Source organism: Ochlerotatus camptorhynchus, unplaced genomic scaffold, assembly GCF_037179485.1.
Source record: "Ochlerotatus camptorhynchus isolate MF236.1 unplaced genomic scaffold, CSIRO-AGI_Acam_v1.1 ptg000078l, whole genome shotgun sequence".
Lineage (NCBI taxonomy): Eukaryota > Metazoa > Arthropoda > Insecta > Diptera > Culicidae > Ochlerotatus > Ochlerotatus camptorhynchus.
Window position 1 is genome coordinate 5,671,795 of NW_027040568.1, and position 18,128 is coordinate 5,689,922.

General features: G+C 44.6%; 1 protein-coding gene across 1 annotated transcript; it reads left to right on the plus strand.

Moving 5' to 3' along the window:
* The first annotated feature begins 2,766 nt into the window (after positions 1-2,766).
* cdm (importin-13-like protein cdm) lies at positions 2,767-17,899 on the plus strand. The gene is made up of 8 exons (XM_065217639.1): positions 2,767-3,218; positions 3,285-3,764; positions 3,825-5,345; positions 5,411-5,503; positions 16,811-16,949; positions 17,020-17,175; positions 17,250-17,421; positions 17,489-17,899. The coding sequence occupies exons 1-8, from the start codon at positions 2,904-2,906 to the stop codon at positions 17,586-17,588; spliced, it is 2,976 nt and encodes a 991-aa protein (XP_065073711.1). The 5' UTR covers positions 2,767-2,903; the 3' UTR covers positions 17,589-17,899.
* The last annotated feature ends 229 nt before the right edge of the window (positions 17,900-18,128 follow it).

Sequence of the window (18,128 nt, forward strand, 5' to 3'; positions counted from 1 at the left end):
CCCTTCATGCCTTTCACCATGCCATTCTTCATCAAGCTCGACAGGTTCCTCTCGCCAAGATGGCCGTAGCGGCGGTGCCACAATTCCGTCGCCTTGCAAATCTTCCCCGAAAAATATACAGCATCGCACTCATCTTGTGTGTAGAAGTTTAACACGTAGAGTTTCTCGTTCCTTTGACCAGTAGCCACGACCACCGAATCCTTCAGAATCTCAACCTTGCCTTCTTGAACCACCACCTTCATTCCAGCCGATTCGATTTTGCTAATCGAGAACAAGTTGCATCGATAGTTTTATTGCCGATCACCGACACAACGGGAACGTCGTCGGCATATTTTGCCGTCACCCATTCACCACTCTTCGCTACGGCAATCTTCATGGGTTGGTCGAGCAGCTCCAGCTTCGAGAAAAGCTTTCTGTCGTTACAGATGTGTTCGGTGGCCCCCGAATCAATAAACCATCGGATTTTGTTTTGCTGGCACAGCGACGCTTGGCTATCCGTGAGGAACATCACACCGCTTTTCTTACCCTCAGCAACGTGAGCACTAGACTTACCGGAGGATTTGTTTTCAACTTTCTTCCTCTCAGGACAGTCAGCAAGCTTATGTCCCTCCTTCTGGCAACCAAAACATCTGAAGATTTTCTTCTTTTGCTTTTGTTTGCGACCTGCACTTCCAGAAAACGCCGCCGAGTCGTTCTTCGCCTCTTTAGCATCTGATGCTGCTCCTTTCCGCTTGATTTCCTCGTCGAGAAGACGGCATTTTACCATAGAGGTAACTCTAAGACTAGAAGGTCCGGAAATAACGTGCTCAACTTTTTGGCTCATCTCTGGTACTCTCTCGGTCCCAAGCTAATCGATTCACCCCTCGAAACATAGGAAAAACCACTAACCCCTCATTTTATCTGTCAAACTTTCATAGCGAATCAAAACAAACATTGCGTAGTACTAGAATTTTGACTAGAATGGGGTACGTTCGAGATGTTACCACAAAATTACGAAACTAACGATTTTAAATTGGCTCACCACTTTAGTAGCCTATTGGTCCCAAGCAAACGATTAACGTACCCTATTCTAGTTGAAATTCTATTACTACACTATGTTTGTTTTGATTCGCTATGAAAGTTTGACAGATAACATCAGGGGTGTGTGGATTCATGCAGAACATGCAGGGGTGAGTGAAATAGCTTGGGACTGCTTGGGACCGTTGTTCTGGTACTGAGTGAGCCAAAAATAATAATGATTTTCTTCGGGACCCAGTGGTCTTAGAGTTACCTCTATGGTATTATCAAGTACTAAGTATGTGAAATTACGATAGAAATCATTCCATATCGCAGTCATAGTTTTTAAGTGATAATCCAATGGAATCTATCAATCATCACATAGAATGAATAAATATGCTGACATTGCTATGTTATAAGATGGATCCAATAAACGGTACATGTCGATTTGTTTCAGTGTAACCACCAATTCGGGATATCATCCCAACTTTATGTGGGATGGTCGTACTATCTATGATATAGTTAGAGTATGGTACCCGTTTATTAGGGTTTGATTTCGATGCTGATGTAGACATCAAAATCAAACGTTGGGCTAATGTAAATTTCTATTCGGGAACACCACTACTACTGGATTTTAACACGTGGCAACACTACTAATGGATTGTACCACATGGCAACACTAAATGTACTAGAATGTTTTGGTTCTATCTCTTTCACTCTACTCCAAACTGAAATGCATAAAAAAATGACAAAATGATACCAATGATACACTCTTTGCACACTGTCAAAGATCATATTGCACACAAAATCAACTATGTTCAAATCAAAACAAAAATAATATCCCATCTGGTGGCTGATGGCACAAGCTTCTAAGAAAATTCTATTACAGCGAACCACATTATTTTAATTGATTTCTTCGCCAGTTAGTCGTCTGTCACTTCGTTTGTGGTTTGACATTTCTCGTTTACTCAATTTTTGACAACTCGATACATCGGACGAAAGTGAGTACGATCGACTCACCTGGTGAGTAAGCAAAAGTTAGCGTGAAAAGTTTTTGGCGAGAATGAACTGAGAAAATTTCTTTCAAAATTTCTCAAGTGTAAAATTGTTTTTGATATTTAATATCAAAAACAATTTTACACTTGAGAAAATTTTCAGGTAATTTTTCAAGGGTTGCAAAATAAAATCGGTTGATTCCACAGTACCCAGGTTTCCTTTATCAAAGGACCAAAATATGGAACATCCACAACTATAAAAAATGGTGCCTATCACGACGAGCTTCACAATTTACTTTGTAATTAAACCATAAAGTAATAAATTTTCCAGGAGTGTCTGGTGCCAAAACTGTAGATTTGCGAATTAAACTTTAATCATTATGCTCCATTTATTATGTGATTTCCTTTATTTACCCTCCGACAGGTAATTTATTTTTCATCATCGTTTCCACACTCTAATAAATCTGCTTACAATAACGCATAAATAAAGATACCGTCCGATTTTGTCGGTATCAAACCAATCAAACCACTGCATAAAAATCTCTTTATCCTGAAATGGTTAAATTTGAATCTATCTATGTTGAGTCATATTTTTGTGTGTGCATGAAAACTTGAACAACCTCACTGCCCGTTTTGCCCCATCGCAATCAGCCGGTTAGCTGTCAGTTTTCGGTCCCGTTTGATTGACAAAAGAAAAGAAAAATATCGTTCGTGCGTGCTTCTTGCGTGGATATTTTCTATTTTTGTTACAAATTTTATGTTTAAGATTCAATGAATATCAAGTAGATAATACCGATTGTGCGAAAGCTGTATAGTGTTGGCCAAAGGCAGCTACCCCAGGGAGTTTAGAAGGATTGTTTACTACCAAGCGGACCGAATCCTCCATCGCTGTAAAAAAGCGACCTGACCAAAATGGATGTACGCACGATCGAAGAGGCAGTTCTTGCCTTCTATAGAAGCGGAAATCGTCAGCAGGAGGACACCCACCAATGGTTGCAGCAAATTCAGGAAAGTCCTCAGGCTTGGTCCTTCTGTTGGGAATTGATGCAACTAAACAAACCGTCTGAAGTTCAATTTTTCGGAGCCATCACACTTCACTCGAAACTCACGAAACAGTGGGCTGAGGTTCCGAAGGAGGCACATAATGAGTTCAAACAGAAGCTGCTGGAAAGTATAGTGCTTTTTGGTAACGGTCCCAAAATTGTGCTGTGTCGGTTGTGCATCTCGGTAGGGTTGAGAGAGCATAGTTTGGGTTGAAAAGATGTTTTAATGAGATTGTGTTTGTAATTTCAGATGAGTGTTTTCATAGTACATATGCTGGAACATCCAACCGTGATTGAGGAAGTAACGGGAATGTTTTTGAACGAGCAACTCGGAAATTTGTCCAAGAATACACAGCTGGAGATTCTGATGTCGGTACTCGAAGGCATTCCAGACGAGGCGGAATCCGTTCACACCCGGATACCGCGGTCGATGGTTCGTGAGGAGCTGAACAAGAAAGCAGAATTTGCTACGGGTACGGTGATTAACTATCTCAGTGAAAAGCTTAACAGTGGTCGGATTGATGAGAGCGAAACCAACGGGTTGATAAATGCCACGAAAAGTCTTGCAACGTGGCTCAAGTACGGGAACATCCGGTTGGACGGGTGCGAAACAATGGTGCAGGTTCTGCTCAAGCTGGTACATTATTGCTACTGGAAGGAACCCAAAGATGATGGGTGTCTTTCCCAGGAAGATAGCGATCTCGCGGAAACGGCCGTAAAAGCTCTGGTGGTGTGTATTTGAGTGTGGAAATTATCCTTAGGAGTTGTTAACACGAGTTTTTCGTTTTAGAAAATAATGAGCTCTCAACATAGTAACGGGTACAAGTATTCCTCGACTGTCATTCGTTACATGCACCTATTCTTGGATGTGCTGAGTCCTATCCTCGATGTGGAATATAAGGAGAACAATGAGAACGAAAATCTCGCATTTGTCATCTACACGCTATTTCTTTCGACGTTGGAGTGCTACTCTACGGTCATTTTCGCAGGTATCCTTTCCGATGACGAAGAGCTGGTTAAAGTATACGGGAGAACTGTAGATCTATTGGTAAAGTGCACGGACAAACCCGGAACTTATCCGGTGGATGAATCGTGCAGTACTTTGGCAATGGAATTTTGGTACTTGTTGCAAGACGAGGTACTTTCCATGCCAAGCGATGAGAAGAAAGTGAAACGATGGGAAGCGATCAAACCAGTATACGTTCATATAGTGAAAGTTTTAATTAAGAAAAGCCAGTTGCCAAATGAAAAAGCATTGCACAAGTGGAATTCCGACGACTTGGAAACGTTCCGATGCTACAGACAGGACATTGGGGACACGTTATTGTCCTGCCACGACGTCTTAAACGATCTTATGCTGGATGTCCTATCTGAAGCTTTGGATGAATCGATCGCGTATCTCAATTTCGATCCGCAAAATACCGACAATTGGCCCCTGTTAGAAGCGACCATCCATGCGTACTGTTCAATAGCACAGAAAATAGAATATGCCGAGTATCCACAAATTGTGAAATTGCTCAAAGTATTAAACGAAATTCCCTACGAAAAATACAGCGAAAAGTTGCTTGGAATGGCTTTGGAAACTGCGGGAGCCTACAGCGATTGGATCAGCGATAATCCCAAGTATCTCCCTGCGGCAATCGAGCTGCTTGTCAGAGGTCTCAGTTCATCACAAGCGTCCCAAGCCACTCTGGGTCTTAAAGATCTTACCTCCGAATGCCAAAAGGAAATGGCACCATTTGCTCTGCCCCTGCTGGATGCATGCCGCGCTGCCCTCCAAGGAAACCATTTGAAAAATTCGGAAATGATCCGTCTAATGTACACCGTGGGCAACATCATGAGTGTCATTTCGTACGAGAACATCCTGCATTATCTCGATCTTATGGTTTCGCCCTGCTTCGAAGAACTCCAAATGAATGTGCAAAATCAGAACACCAGCGATGCCGCCAAGGGTAGAGTCATTCTACGACTCGAAATGATTGCCAAACTGTTCTCGTCTCTTAACACGAAGAAACCAGCAGGCCAGGAGGAAGACATTCCGATCGCACGAGCCCAGCCACCACCACAAACGCAATCGCCAGCGGTGCAACCGATTCTGCTAATTTTGGAGAAAACAATGGTCCTTCTGAAAACCTTATGCACCATGTGGCTGCACGACGAAAGCGTCATAGAGACCTTATGCAAAGCGCTGCAGCAAGCGCTTACCAATTTGATGGAGGACATCAAGCCACTGCTGAACGACATGTGCTGCCTGATATTGCTCATCTTTGCCAACAAATGTGCGCCTTCCGCTGTCGAGATGGCCGGCAATGTAAGAATGTTTTGCATGGTTTAATAGACTTAGCCAATCAATTACAGGTGGTTTATTACTTTCAGTTTATTCTCATTTTCTACAATGATCCCGAGAGCAAGGGAAGTATGAAACAACTGTTTACTGCTATCATGGAATACAACTTTGGACAAATGCAGGTGAGTGAGCGACTGGATTAACTGAAAATGTAATTGTACTTAACGTTAGCTTTTTATATAAAAAAAAAGTATTGAACGATGCTCCAAAGAGTGATCCATACAAATCATACAAATTTAAACATAATTGTTACTGGCGCAATTGGCTTAAGCAATGACCACCAGTACGAGTAAGCTGGAAATGCTCGAATCGTCTGAATGAACGCCAAAAATGAGTTCACACGTTATTGTACTTTGTTTCGAGCTCTCATTGAACACGCATTTAACGGTCAATTTAAATCTATGATAGTTGGTAGTGCCAGGTAGTTCTGAGCAGAATCCCAAAAAAAAACATGAAGAAAATTCTTGGAGCATTCCGAGGAAACTAAAAAAAAAAAATCTACGGGAGTTCGAGGCATGATTTTACGGGTATTTTAGTAAAAAAAAACGCTTTCCTCTGTTCGGGACCTAACACCACTGCGACCAGTAATTTGGTCTATTGTAGTATATCCCGTGTCTTTAGTTTAGTGCATGTCGTATTACTCCATCACTATTGAAAAATGATAAAGTATTCGATTTTTTTACAGTTGTCATTCTTGCATTTATCGCAAGGATCCGACTCTAATTGAAAGGTTCCGCTATTTATGCCCTTCGGAGTGTTGGAACACCCTCCAAAGGCGCGCCCCTTTGTCAGTCAAAATTGGATTCCTTAGCAACAAAATTAAAGAATGACACCGATAATGACCATGCATCAGAACCCTAGTCTTAACCACTTCAAACTAGAGATCAACGAATAGAAGATTAGGAATCACATAGATGAAGACTAACTAACTCATTTTTTCCTTGTTTCAAGATCATCCTCGATGGGCAAAGCCGAGTCTTGTCACTATCAACAAGGCATAAAAAGTAACAAGGACTAAGATGTGTTCCTTGGATTACTGAAAAATCCTGTTCCCCTAGTTTGAAGTAGTCAGGACTAGGAATCGGTTGTAGATCTTACATTCCGTAACGTACCACGAAAAGGTGATCTACCCACCTTACGCTTTGACAATGCGAAGAGTTTAAGGTGAATGTTTAGCAAAATTTCAAAATAATTCGGATTATAATTTAAAAAAAGGAAAAAAGTCTAATTAGCCGATGGAAGCCACTTCTACATGTAGGAAGCCACCTTGAAATGTATGGTCTTGGTAGTTTTGAATCTGAGAATGTATGGACATTTTTTGTTTTTGCTCGATTACACTAAAACTGCGGCACTTTCCCTAGTAGTACTGCTGCAAGTAGGGGCCACTTCAATGTCAATTGCTTCAAGAGGGTCTTCACAGTAGGAAGCATTGCCAGAACAATGCTGTTTACAATACTCGGGAATTCGGGAGTGAAACTAGGGCTAATAAAAAGCACGTTTGTTTTTCTCGTTCACAACAACTCGACTCGTTTTATTCATTGTGCATTGGGCGATATCATATTTAGAGCAATGGGCGCTTCTGCGCAAATTATCGATTATTATTATCAACATCTTCCCCCCAGTTGGCACGCAGTGTCCAACCAAACCCCTAGATGGAGCTGTCTTCAATAGGCAAAACGGCGATCCTTCCAATCGCTCTCTTCACTTCGCCGTTTGCTGTCTGTATGCTGACTACTCGAACGATGTTGTCTGAGCCGGGGTGAGTCTGCACAATCCGACCCATTCGCCATTGCTGCGGTGCCATGTTCTCCTCTCGCAAGACCACCAGCATTCCCGGTTTGATGATCAACTTCTCCTTGTACCATTTACCTCTAGGCTGAAGTTCATTGAGGTATTCCGATGACCATCTCGCCCAAAACACCTGCTTCTGCCTTCGGAGATACTGCCAACGGGATAGCGACGAAACTCTAACTTCATCATAGCTCGGTTCAGGAGGCGCAGTGAGCTCGCGGCCCACCAAAAAGTGAGCTGGGGTCAATGCAGTCAAATCATTCGGATCGCTCGTCAACTGAGTCATCGGCCGCGAATTGAGTATGGCCTCAATCTGTACGACCACTGTTGTTAACTCTTCGTACGTCAACGATGTTTCGCATAGCACCTTCTTCAGTAATGATTTGGCTGCCTTCACTCCAGCCTCCCAGATCCCGCCGAAGTTCGGAGAGCGGGGCGGAATGAAAGACCACTGTATCTCTCTCACCTCACAGAATTGGTTGATTTTCATGGTAGTCTGCTGCGCTTTAAAAAGTTCGTACAGCTCTCCCAACTCGGACTTGGCTCCACGGAAATTTGTAGCGTTATCCGAATGAAGCTGCTCGGGTGTACCTCTCCTGCCGACAAACCGCTGCAAGACAGCCAGAAATGCTTCTGTTGTAAGGTCAGAGGCCACCTCCAAATGTACGGCCTTTGTGCACATACAAACGAAGAGCGCGACATATGCCTTCACGCGACTCTGGCGACGACCTTGCTTGATGTAAATGGGACCTGCATAATCAATTCCGGTTCTAGCAAATGCCGGAGCGGGCGTAACACGGTAATCCGGCAAGTTTCCCATGAACTGCTGAATTTCTGGAGGCTTCATCCTGAAACATCGCACACACCTCTTCACAACTTGACGCACAACGTTCTTACCTCTAATCGGCCAGTAACGGTGCCGAACGATGGCGAGCAGTCCTTGCTGTCCCACGTGCAAATGTTCCTTATGCAGCGACTCAATCAGTATTCTCGTGACATGATGACCGGATGGAAGCAGTAGCTGATGTTTTCGTTGAAACGGAACCTTTGCATGCTTCAGTCGACCACCAACTCTCAGCAAACCGTCGGTGTCAAGAAACGGTGCTAATTGTAGCAGCTTACTCTTCTTTGTCTTGTTATTCTGCAGCATGCTTAGTTCATCGGCAAACTCTTCCCGCTGTATCTTCCAGATGATCTTCGACGTAGCACTTCGCAGTTCAGACACCTTAAGAGGCCCAGTTGTTCGTTGGACCTTCTCCTTCATCCGGCAGTTGTTTGCGAATCGGTACAGGTAGGCAACAACTCTCTGCAGTCTTCTGAAGCTGCTGTACCTTGTTAGCAGCTCGTACGGTTCAGTGCAGACGACTACTTCGCAATAAATGGGACTCTTCAACTCCAGTTCCTCGTGGCTGAATGTGGGTGGTTCGGGAGGCACGTAACAATCTTCATTCCGCTGGAGCATCACAGGACCGTTCCACCAGAGGTTCGAATGCTGTAGATCCGATGGTGTAACTCCTCGGGAAGCCAAATCAGCGGGATTGTGGTTCGTGCTGACGTAGCGCCACTCGTACTCATGCGTCAATTGATTAATCTCTCGAACTCTGCTGCCTACGAAGACTTCCAGACTGGCATGCGACTTATTGAGCCAACACAAGACGATTTGGGAGTCACACCACAAAACTACCTTATCGACCTCCATATCGATAGCCTTCAACACACTCGTCACAAGCCGTGACAACAGGAGGGCGCCGCATAGCTCAGCTCTTGGTGCAGTATAGGGCCTTCTTGCTTTTTTGCTCCCAGGTTTAGTAGGCAATGGGGTTACACGAGTCTTGCTGCTGAGTAGATGGATTTCAGAGGTACCGCCGCTTTTCAAGCTCCGCAAGTACACACAAGCTCCATAAGCCTTCTTACTAGCATCCGAGAACCCGTGCACCTCGAACGATTTGGCATCAGCTGCTACTATTCTGCGGGGGACTCTGATCTCGTTGATTTGCTGCAGTTGATCCTTGAACCGCCTCCATGCTGCCTCTAGCTCAGTAGGAAGGGGATCATCCCAATTCAACTCCAACGACCACAGCTGCTGAATGAAAAGCTTCGCTAATACCGTGACCGGCTCCAGTAGACCAAGGGGGTCAAATATCTTCGCAGTATCTGACAGTACGATCCGCTTCGTGTAGTTTTCTGGAAATTCACTGTTGCTCTGCATCCGAAAGAGGAACACGTCAGCCGACGGATCCCACAGGAGTCCCAGGGTCTTTATTACATCGTTGAACTCTTGGTCTTCAATTCTTACTTGCTGCTCCCTGTGCTTCTCCGGAATACGTTGCAGCAGTTCAGGAGCATTTGCGCACCACTTGTGGAGCTCAAAGCCTCCCCGTTGCAGTAGTGCAATGAGCTGCGACTGGCACTCCAATGCTTCTTCAAGACTGTCTGCTCCGGTTATTACGTCGTCCATATAAAAATCCTTTTTCGCCACTCGGGCTCCAAGCGGGAACTCCTCTTCTTCGTCTATGGCGAGCTGCCTCAGGCAAGCGGTCGCACAGAACGGTGCACATGACGTGCCGTATGTCACGGTCTTCAACTCGAAAACATCCAGCTTTGCCTGTGGATCTTCTCGATACAACACCTTCAAATAGCACGTATCTCTATCATCCATCCGCACCTGCCGAAACATCTTGATCACGTCCGCAGAGAACAGAAACTTGTACTTCCGGGAACGTAGCACTATCGCTGCTATGGTATCTTGAATCGCAGGTCCGATCATCAGCACGTCGTTCAAAGAGACGTTGGTATCCGATCGTGCCGACGCATCGAAGACTACACGCAATTTGGTTGTCGAACTCGAGGGCTTCACGATAGCATGATGTGGTATGTAGAATCCAGTGCTACCGATGTCTTCGACTTTGACGCAGTGTCCCAAACTTATATACTCGCGTATAAAGGCGGAATACTGCTGCTTGAGGTCGGCGTTCAAGTTCAGCTTCTTCTCTAACTGATAGAACCGCCTTTCCGCCATGGCACGTGATTCTCCAAGCTGATCCAAGTTGTCCCGAAAAGGTAGTCGCACTACGAAACGGCCTTCTTCACGTCGGTGGGTCTTGGCGAAATGCTCCAAACATTGCTGATCTTCCATGTTGCCTTGCGCTGATTCCATGACTTCCTCCTGATCCCAAAATCGCTGCACCAACTTTTCCAGATTCGACTCCGATGATTCCAGGCGAGCTATATTGGATACCGCTACTGTACGCTGAATGCTCGTAAATGCACCGCTCACGATCCATCCTAGCTTGGTGTTCCACAGCACAGCTTGACAATCCTTGACCTTCAGACGCTCCGTCAGCAGCAGCTCGAAAAACAGTTCAGCTCCTATGAGCATATCCACCCTTGCTGGAACGTTGAATCTTGGATCTGCGAGACACACTTCCGAAGAAATATGCCACTGGGAAACGTCAAACTTCCGAGAGGGTAGGCAACCAGTAACTTGTTTAACCACCAGAAATTCGAGAGCCCAGGATGAATCCTGCTGCATTGACTTCACTCGTGCAACAGCTTGGTGCGTTACAACACGCTTATCTCCACTTATTCCAATTACAGGAGCTCGAACTCGTTCACGCTGCAGTCGTAGTTGACGGACGATGCTCTCGGTGAGAAAATTGGACTGAGAGCCGGAGTCCAACAATGCACGGCACAGATGATACGATCCACTGGAATCTTGTAGCTCTACAATCGCTGTTGAAAGCAGCACTTGCTTCTCACAGACTCTTTGCGACGACATCACTGTGCTGACGTTGGAACTAACAGGACTCGACGTGACACTGCGTTCTGACTGTGGAGCCTCTTTCTGGTCAACCGCCGTTCTAATAGGAACCGGTTGCTCCGACGAAACATCCTCAAAATGCAATAGAGTGTGATGTCTCTTTCCGCATCCACTAACTGTGCAGGCTCGTGATTTGCATTGTCCAACTCGATGGCCACGTTTCAGGCAATTGAAACACAAATGCCGCTCCTTTACCTTCGTCATCCTATCGGACATTGACATCTGCTTCAACACTTCGCACTTGATCGCAATATGGGAACCGTCGCAAATGGAACACTCATCATCAGCAGCTTGATGAACTGCATGAACCTTCTGCATGGGTTTCGCTACAGGTACCAGAGACCTCGGCTTACTCGATTCCAGCATCTTGCACTTAAATTTCGTCTCACAACGCTCAAGGACGAAGCTACGATTTTGTAGGAACTCAAGGGTCTCCTTATATTTCGGAAGTTCCTTCGGTTTCACGCTGTTCTCCCACAAGGCCACGGTCGCATTGTCGAGTTTGGAGGTTAGGAGTGAAATCACAAGTTGTTCTGACATTCCTTCCATCGGTAGAGCATGAAATTTCAGTGCCTCTACGTTCCGATTGCAATCGTCGACCAGCTGCCGTAGTTCGACAGAACTTTCCCTCGACATCTTCCGCAAATTCAGCAATCCTCCAACATGCACGTCGATAATGGTCCTTTTATTTTCAAAGCGCTCCTCAAGAACATTCCAGGCAATCTGAAAGTTGTTCTCGTTGACGATCTGGTCACTCAATACGCTCTCTGCCTTCCCTTTCAGGCACTGCTGCAGATAGTGCAGCTTTGTAGCATCCGAGAGTAGAGGATGCTTTTGCATGAGATCCTCAAACAGCTGTTTGAAGCGGTACCACTTCTCGTACGCTCCGTCGAAAACCGGTAGGGGCACGTTTGGCAATCCGGGTACATGGTTCACAACGTTTGGTTGCTGATAAGGTTGGACGATTTCTGCTACTGCCTGCTTAGTGGGATCGTTCTGCTTCCGTAGGCCTTCGATTGCCTGGCAAAGTTCAACTCGTAGCTCCTCGTAGCCGATTTCAAATTCGATGAAATACTCCTCTTGCTGCAATCGTTGGTCGGGAAACTCCGAGTACACCTCGTTCTGGATGGTGTTATATTCGTCATAGCACGAATCCACACGTCGCAAATACGTTTCCAAATGGTAAACACTGTTGTTCGCAGCCTGGCCCAACATATCCTTTACACGCTGGAGCTTCGCAACCACGGCGTCCCGTCTAGCCATCAGAGCTTGTATCTTCATTTCCGCCACCGATTGCTGCCGACGTTGCTCTTGTTTCTTCTTCTGCTCGTCCACCGGGGAATGTAGAACACCTCCTCTACCTCTTCCCACCGGTGTATACAAAAATTCATTTTCTTCGGTCATCTCAGCTCACTTTGTTTACACTTTTTCTTCTCACTTCGACCGCGCTTCGAGCGGTGCAAGCTTCTCACTTCTCACTCTGTTCGACCGGCTTCCAGTCCGACCGGTGCCTTTCTCTCACTAATGTTCGACCAGTCCCACGGAGGGTGGTGCTTTTTCACTCACACAAAATGTCCGACCGGCTTTCACGGAAGTCGGTGCTTCTTCTCACTCTGCCACAGACCGGACTTCCGCGAAAGTCGATGCGTTCCACACTCGTTGTGGAAGCGAACGAATTGAGGTTAGGAACCTCAAACACAATGAAAATCGCGTCCGGATGCAGCTCTTTGCCATGCGCGAGCACGAAATCGCATTTCCCGCAGGATCAATACGATCTTCTCAACTTTTTCCGGCCACTACGCGCGGAGAACACTCCCGGGGGTAATCCGGTTCGAAATTAGGACCAAAAATGTTTACAATACTCGGGAATTCGGGAGTGAAACTAGGGCTAATAAAAAGCACGTTTGTTTTTCTCGTTCACAACAACTCGACTCGTTTTATTCATTGTGCATTGGGCGATATCATATTTAGAGCAATGGGCGCTTCTGCGCAAATTATCGATTATTATTATCAACAAATGCTTTTCAGAGGATCAGAAATATCGAGATACTTGAGGATATCGTGCACAATGTCATCAAATGAGAACAGCCCCGATGAAGAAAGGGCTTCTGTTCTGAAAATTGGGGTATCGGGGGTTTTCGATGTCCCCGGGAGAGGTGGAAAATCCCGGGTATAGTCAATTCTGCAGAATCCAGGAGGAGTAGAAGTCTCCTTTTTTCCCACCACTCCTTGATTTGAGCAAGCTGATTTGTGGTTCTTGATTTGCAACTTTCTACGAACGAATGCGTTTTCGTTTCCGTGCAGAACCTTCCGGAAAACTGGAAGAAGTTCCCTCCTCAGCCAAGTCAGAGTCAGTCTCGTCATCTGACAAAAAAGAAAAGGGATTTTTGTCGTTGGTCGATGGCGTGGCCGTCTTAAGCATTTCTGCAAAAGACTGGGAACGTTCCTTAAGTGAGCGTTTTAATTTCTTCCCGCGTTGTTTGTACACCAAGCACGACGAGAGACCATGAGGAGGAGATCCTTTGCAGTATACGCATTTTAGTACAGTAGCTGCACGGTGACCACGAGCTGGGATTTAAAATCTATACTCGAGTGTGAAGAGCTGGGAGGCAGCAATCTCGTTAGCCTGCTCCAGGCGAGGCTTCAGGTTAGAAACGATAACACAAAGTTTATTGTGCCTTCGTGATTTCGGTCACGGTCGAGTATCGCTTCGTCAGATCATTAGTAATTTGCATTACATTCAAAGGCTTGTTTTTGGGCTGAAAGTAGACAACATATGGGCCAGTCGAGTTATCTGGATAGGCTCGCGATCCGGAGTTTTTCTGAGTCTGTACTTTGCCAGACTGAGACGACGATCCAGGGATGTCATTTTCTGTTTTCTGAGATGACGTACGTGTTCGACCCTTCTTGCCATCACGTGGCAAAGTGGTGTCGTCTTCCGACAACGAAAGAAACAAGAACAAAAACTTATCTGATAATCCTATACTACTACCACTGACAAACCGACATGAATGACCAAGCAAAAACAATAATTTTTTTGACCAAAGCACCAGATGTTGGCTCCGTGTTCGTTGGAAATATTTAGCTAAGCCATGAACCCGCATGCAAAAGTTATGGATTGGTTCGTGTCTGATCTATTCTGGATAAATTTTTATCTAGATAAAAAAATGCTATGGTTTTGACAGTTCGGATCACTGCACATTTAAATCGGCCATTTACGATTTTCGGGCATAAGACAGAATTAAGTGTAATGTCGGTTTATCGGTGCTACTACCACCGAGCGTTTAAACAGCAGCAGCGGACCATATTCTATGCAGTTGAGCAAATTGCCTCACTACCATCTGATCACTATTTTATTTTTACAGATAGCCTTAGCTCGTTGGAAGCTATTCGATGAAGCACTCCTCGTATTTCCTAACCGAAATCCGAGCTAAATTGAGTACTTTATCTAACTGCTCCTATACTATCACCTTAGTTTGGGTCCCATCTCATTGCTCAATTCCGGGTAATGAGAAAGCGGGCTCGCTAGCTAAGGTAGGCGCTATGGAAGGCGATATTTTTGATCGACAAATCGCCTTGGCGGAATTTTTCTCAATTACCCGTCAGCACGTCCTCACCAACTGGCAACAAAAATGGAATGAGAGTGATCTGAGAAGATGTTTACATTCTATTCTCCCACAGGTATCGAACAAGCCGTGGTTCAGGGATTGGACATGAGACGTGACTTTATACGTGTCATGTCAAGGCTCATGTCCAATCACTACTCGTTAGACTCGCATTTATTCCGAATCGGGCTCGCAGGCAGCAATTTGTGCGCTTGTGGTAGTGGCTATCACGATATCGACCACGTGCTTTGGTCATGCACCCTCCACAGACAAACAGACATAACACATTGAATATTTCTCACTGTAAAACATCGTCGCTAAAACATTACCGCCATCTGTTGAGTACACTGTGGTGGGTAGTACGCTGAACAGATGGCGGTAGTGTGCAAACGTCAAACGCAAGGGCATTGACTATGCGCGCCACAGGTGGCGGTACTACCAACTATGATACTTTTAAATTGACCGTTAAATGCTTGTTCGAAGAACAACTTGCGAGTGGTATGTCTGTTTGTCTGTGCACCCTCCATGGTGTTGCCAGATCCGAGTTATCCGCATCCCTCAGGGCCCGAGGAAAACAACCTATGTGGCCCCTTAGAGACATCTTGGCGAGCCGAGATCTCGACTATTGCAATTTAATTCTCGATGAACATTTCAAATGGTCCTATCTGCTTTGATTGATTCTCTTCATCGACTTTTTCTTTTCATAACCACTGCTATGCAAACAGATTTTGCGCTAATTCTACCACATAGTTTGATAAAGGAAGTTCTTATCTAGCGTCCAAAACGTCAAATACAACAGGAAAAGGTTGTGCAGCTGAGTTATTGACGAAAGAGAAAGTCGATGAAGAGAATCGATCAATGCAGATAGGACCTTTTGAAATGTTTATCGAGAATTTATGTGTTTTTAAAACGGATAGATCTGAGGATTTAGTAGTTAGTGTCATCTTGTGTTCCCCCAAGTTGTTAGCTGCCCATCGGTGTACCCCCATGTTTGTCTTTTTCATCAGTTGGTCGCTTAGTTCGAGATCAAGAGCACATTGCTCTCGAAACCTTGTGTTCCCAATCCCTACCCTGCCATCCATTTGTTACAATTTGTTACCCCTAACCTCGAGATAGCCGCGAGTAATCGGCCCCCGCTTTACTAACGCTAGTTTTAAGAAATTTTGTATCTAAACAATGAATATCGGCTCCGCAAAGCTACGGCAAATGAAGCTGGAAAATTAAACGCATTATAAAAAAAAACCGGCAGCAGCGGAGTAATGCGCGAACGATTTTCGATCCGCGTGTGGGTGGTCTTCGTTGTAGTGTGCTTATGTGAGGGTCGGCACTCAACTGAACACACGATGACAGATGAGCGGTGTAAATGCGGAGGCAGATGCTGACACTCGATGACGATGATGCGTATGAAGGTATGCGTGACCACGCACCGATGGTGCGCAAATTGGTAGGCGAATTGCCAATCGCAATTGAACAATTTCCCCTCAGATGATGCCGAAAACACACGCTATTTTGGAAATTTTTTCGCTATTCGCTTGATTTAAATTATCAGTTTTTTCTCACTTAGTGTTTCCTGACATGGTTCCCAGCTAAATAATTAACTAAAAGTGAGTTTTTTTTGGATAAGAAACCGGAAAAAACTCACTTTTAGTTAATTATTTAGCTGGGAACCATGTCAGGAAACACTAAGTGACAAAAAACTAATAATTTAAATCAAGCGAATAGCGAAAAAAATTCCAAAATAGCGGAGCGCAAATCAAGTCGACCGTACTTCTTGCTAGGACGCAGTGGAGTGAAACAAAAGTTTAATTCACGTTAATTTGAGAATATGCAATTTACTCAAAAGTAAATTATTGGGCTAAACTATATATCGTTTGGTCGATACTCTCGTTCCTTTTTTGACAACTAACGAGTGCAGGTGAGAGACTCAACTCAAAATTAAGTAAAAAGAAATCAAATTTTCGGTAGTATTTTTTCTCCGTGTACACTGACCAGATGGCGGTAGAGTGTAAACGTCATGCGCAAGGGAATTAGTTATGCACCACGACAGGTGGCGATACTACCAACTACGATACTTTTAAATTGACCGTTAAATGCTTGTTCGATGAACAACTTTCGAGTGTTATGTCTGTTTGTCTGTGATTAGGTACTAATTATCAATGATTATCATTAGATTTAAATCAAGTAGAAATTATTCGCCACACTTCTACTTGCAGCAATACGATGAACAACAAAAGCTATCTGACGTTGCGGATTTGATAGAAACCTTCTTCTTGTTCAACACGCGTATCACCAAGAAAATGTCCAAATGCTATGGTGAAACACAAGCAGATTGTACGAGATTAATAGAATATGGTGAGTTCCCTCATTCTTCTATATTTTTAATATCTTTTCTTAACAAACGCATACCTTTCAAACCTTGTAGCTATGAAAAGTATGATGCTACCGGAGACGGGCCCTATCAAGAAAAGTGTTGGATTTCTATCGATATTTATCAAAGAGTCACGCAACTGTCCCCTGATGATGAGTGCGGTCGTGGCCCAGGGGGAAAATCTTCTAAGCAACACTTTCCTCTGTCTTGGTAAGATTTACCTATATAGTGCCGAAACCCGTTTTTTGTGTGTTAAATGTTCCATTAATAAATTTAATCCTTAGGCGGCTATACACCACGTGCCCACGTGGATGTGTTTGCAGACATCTTCCTCGCTCTCAACTATAAGTATCCGAGCGACTTCCCCCGGTGGATCAAAGTTCTAGAGAAACCAAACTTTCCAACGTTGTTCGTTAGTCAGTACGACAAGGAGCTGTTCATCAAAAAAGTACTCAAGTAAGTTTGGTTGATCACGAACCGAGAATGGACATTCTCAAATTCACTCCAACGTTTCGTCTTTCAGGGAAAAAGTGAACCGAAGACTGGTGCAAGAGCACGTCCGCAAATTTGCTGCCGTTTGCCGGAACGCAGTCGAGTGGGAGATTGATTTTAGAACGAGCTAATAAGTTAGATTACCAACAGGATGGACAGCCTAAAACGGGCAAAAGAAGATTGTATTGACAAAACCGCAAACGCAGATGCTGGGTTCTCTCGATTGTGATTTTAGATTTTAGGTTCTAAACGTGGACATCGCGTGTCAAGAAAGCTTAAGCAATGTATTACGTATTGAGTGTCTGTGTAGTAGTTTGTGAAACGAATACGTTTCGTTTTGTAGCCCTCCCTCAACCCCAGAAGAAGCCAGTGATACGTAATGGAAATTCCTACTTCAATGTGAATGTACTGCGAATAATGATTTTATTTTATCAAAAGTAAAGCGCCTGTGCGTTTCATTTGTCCAACCGAAATCACGACCAGTGCGCAAAACAGTCAGGTTCATTGAGTCATTTTGATATGAATATGAACTGCCATCTGCCTCATCATTCACTGCCTCGTGAGAGTCTGAATGATTCAGAGGTAAACGAGTCACTGACAGCCGAGCACTCAGTCAGTAGCTCAGTCAACACGTTTATTCTGCCGTGATGGTACCCAATATTTGTTTTGAA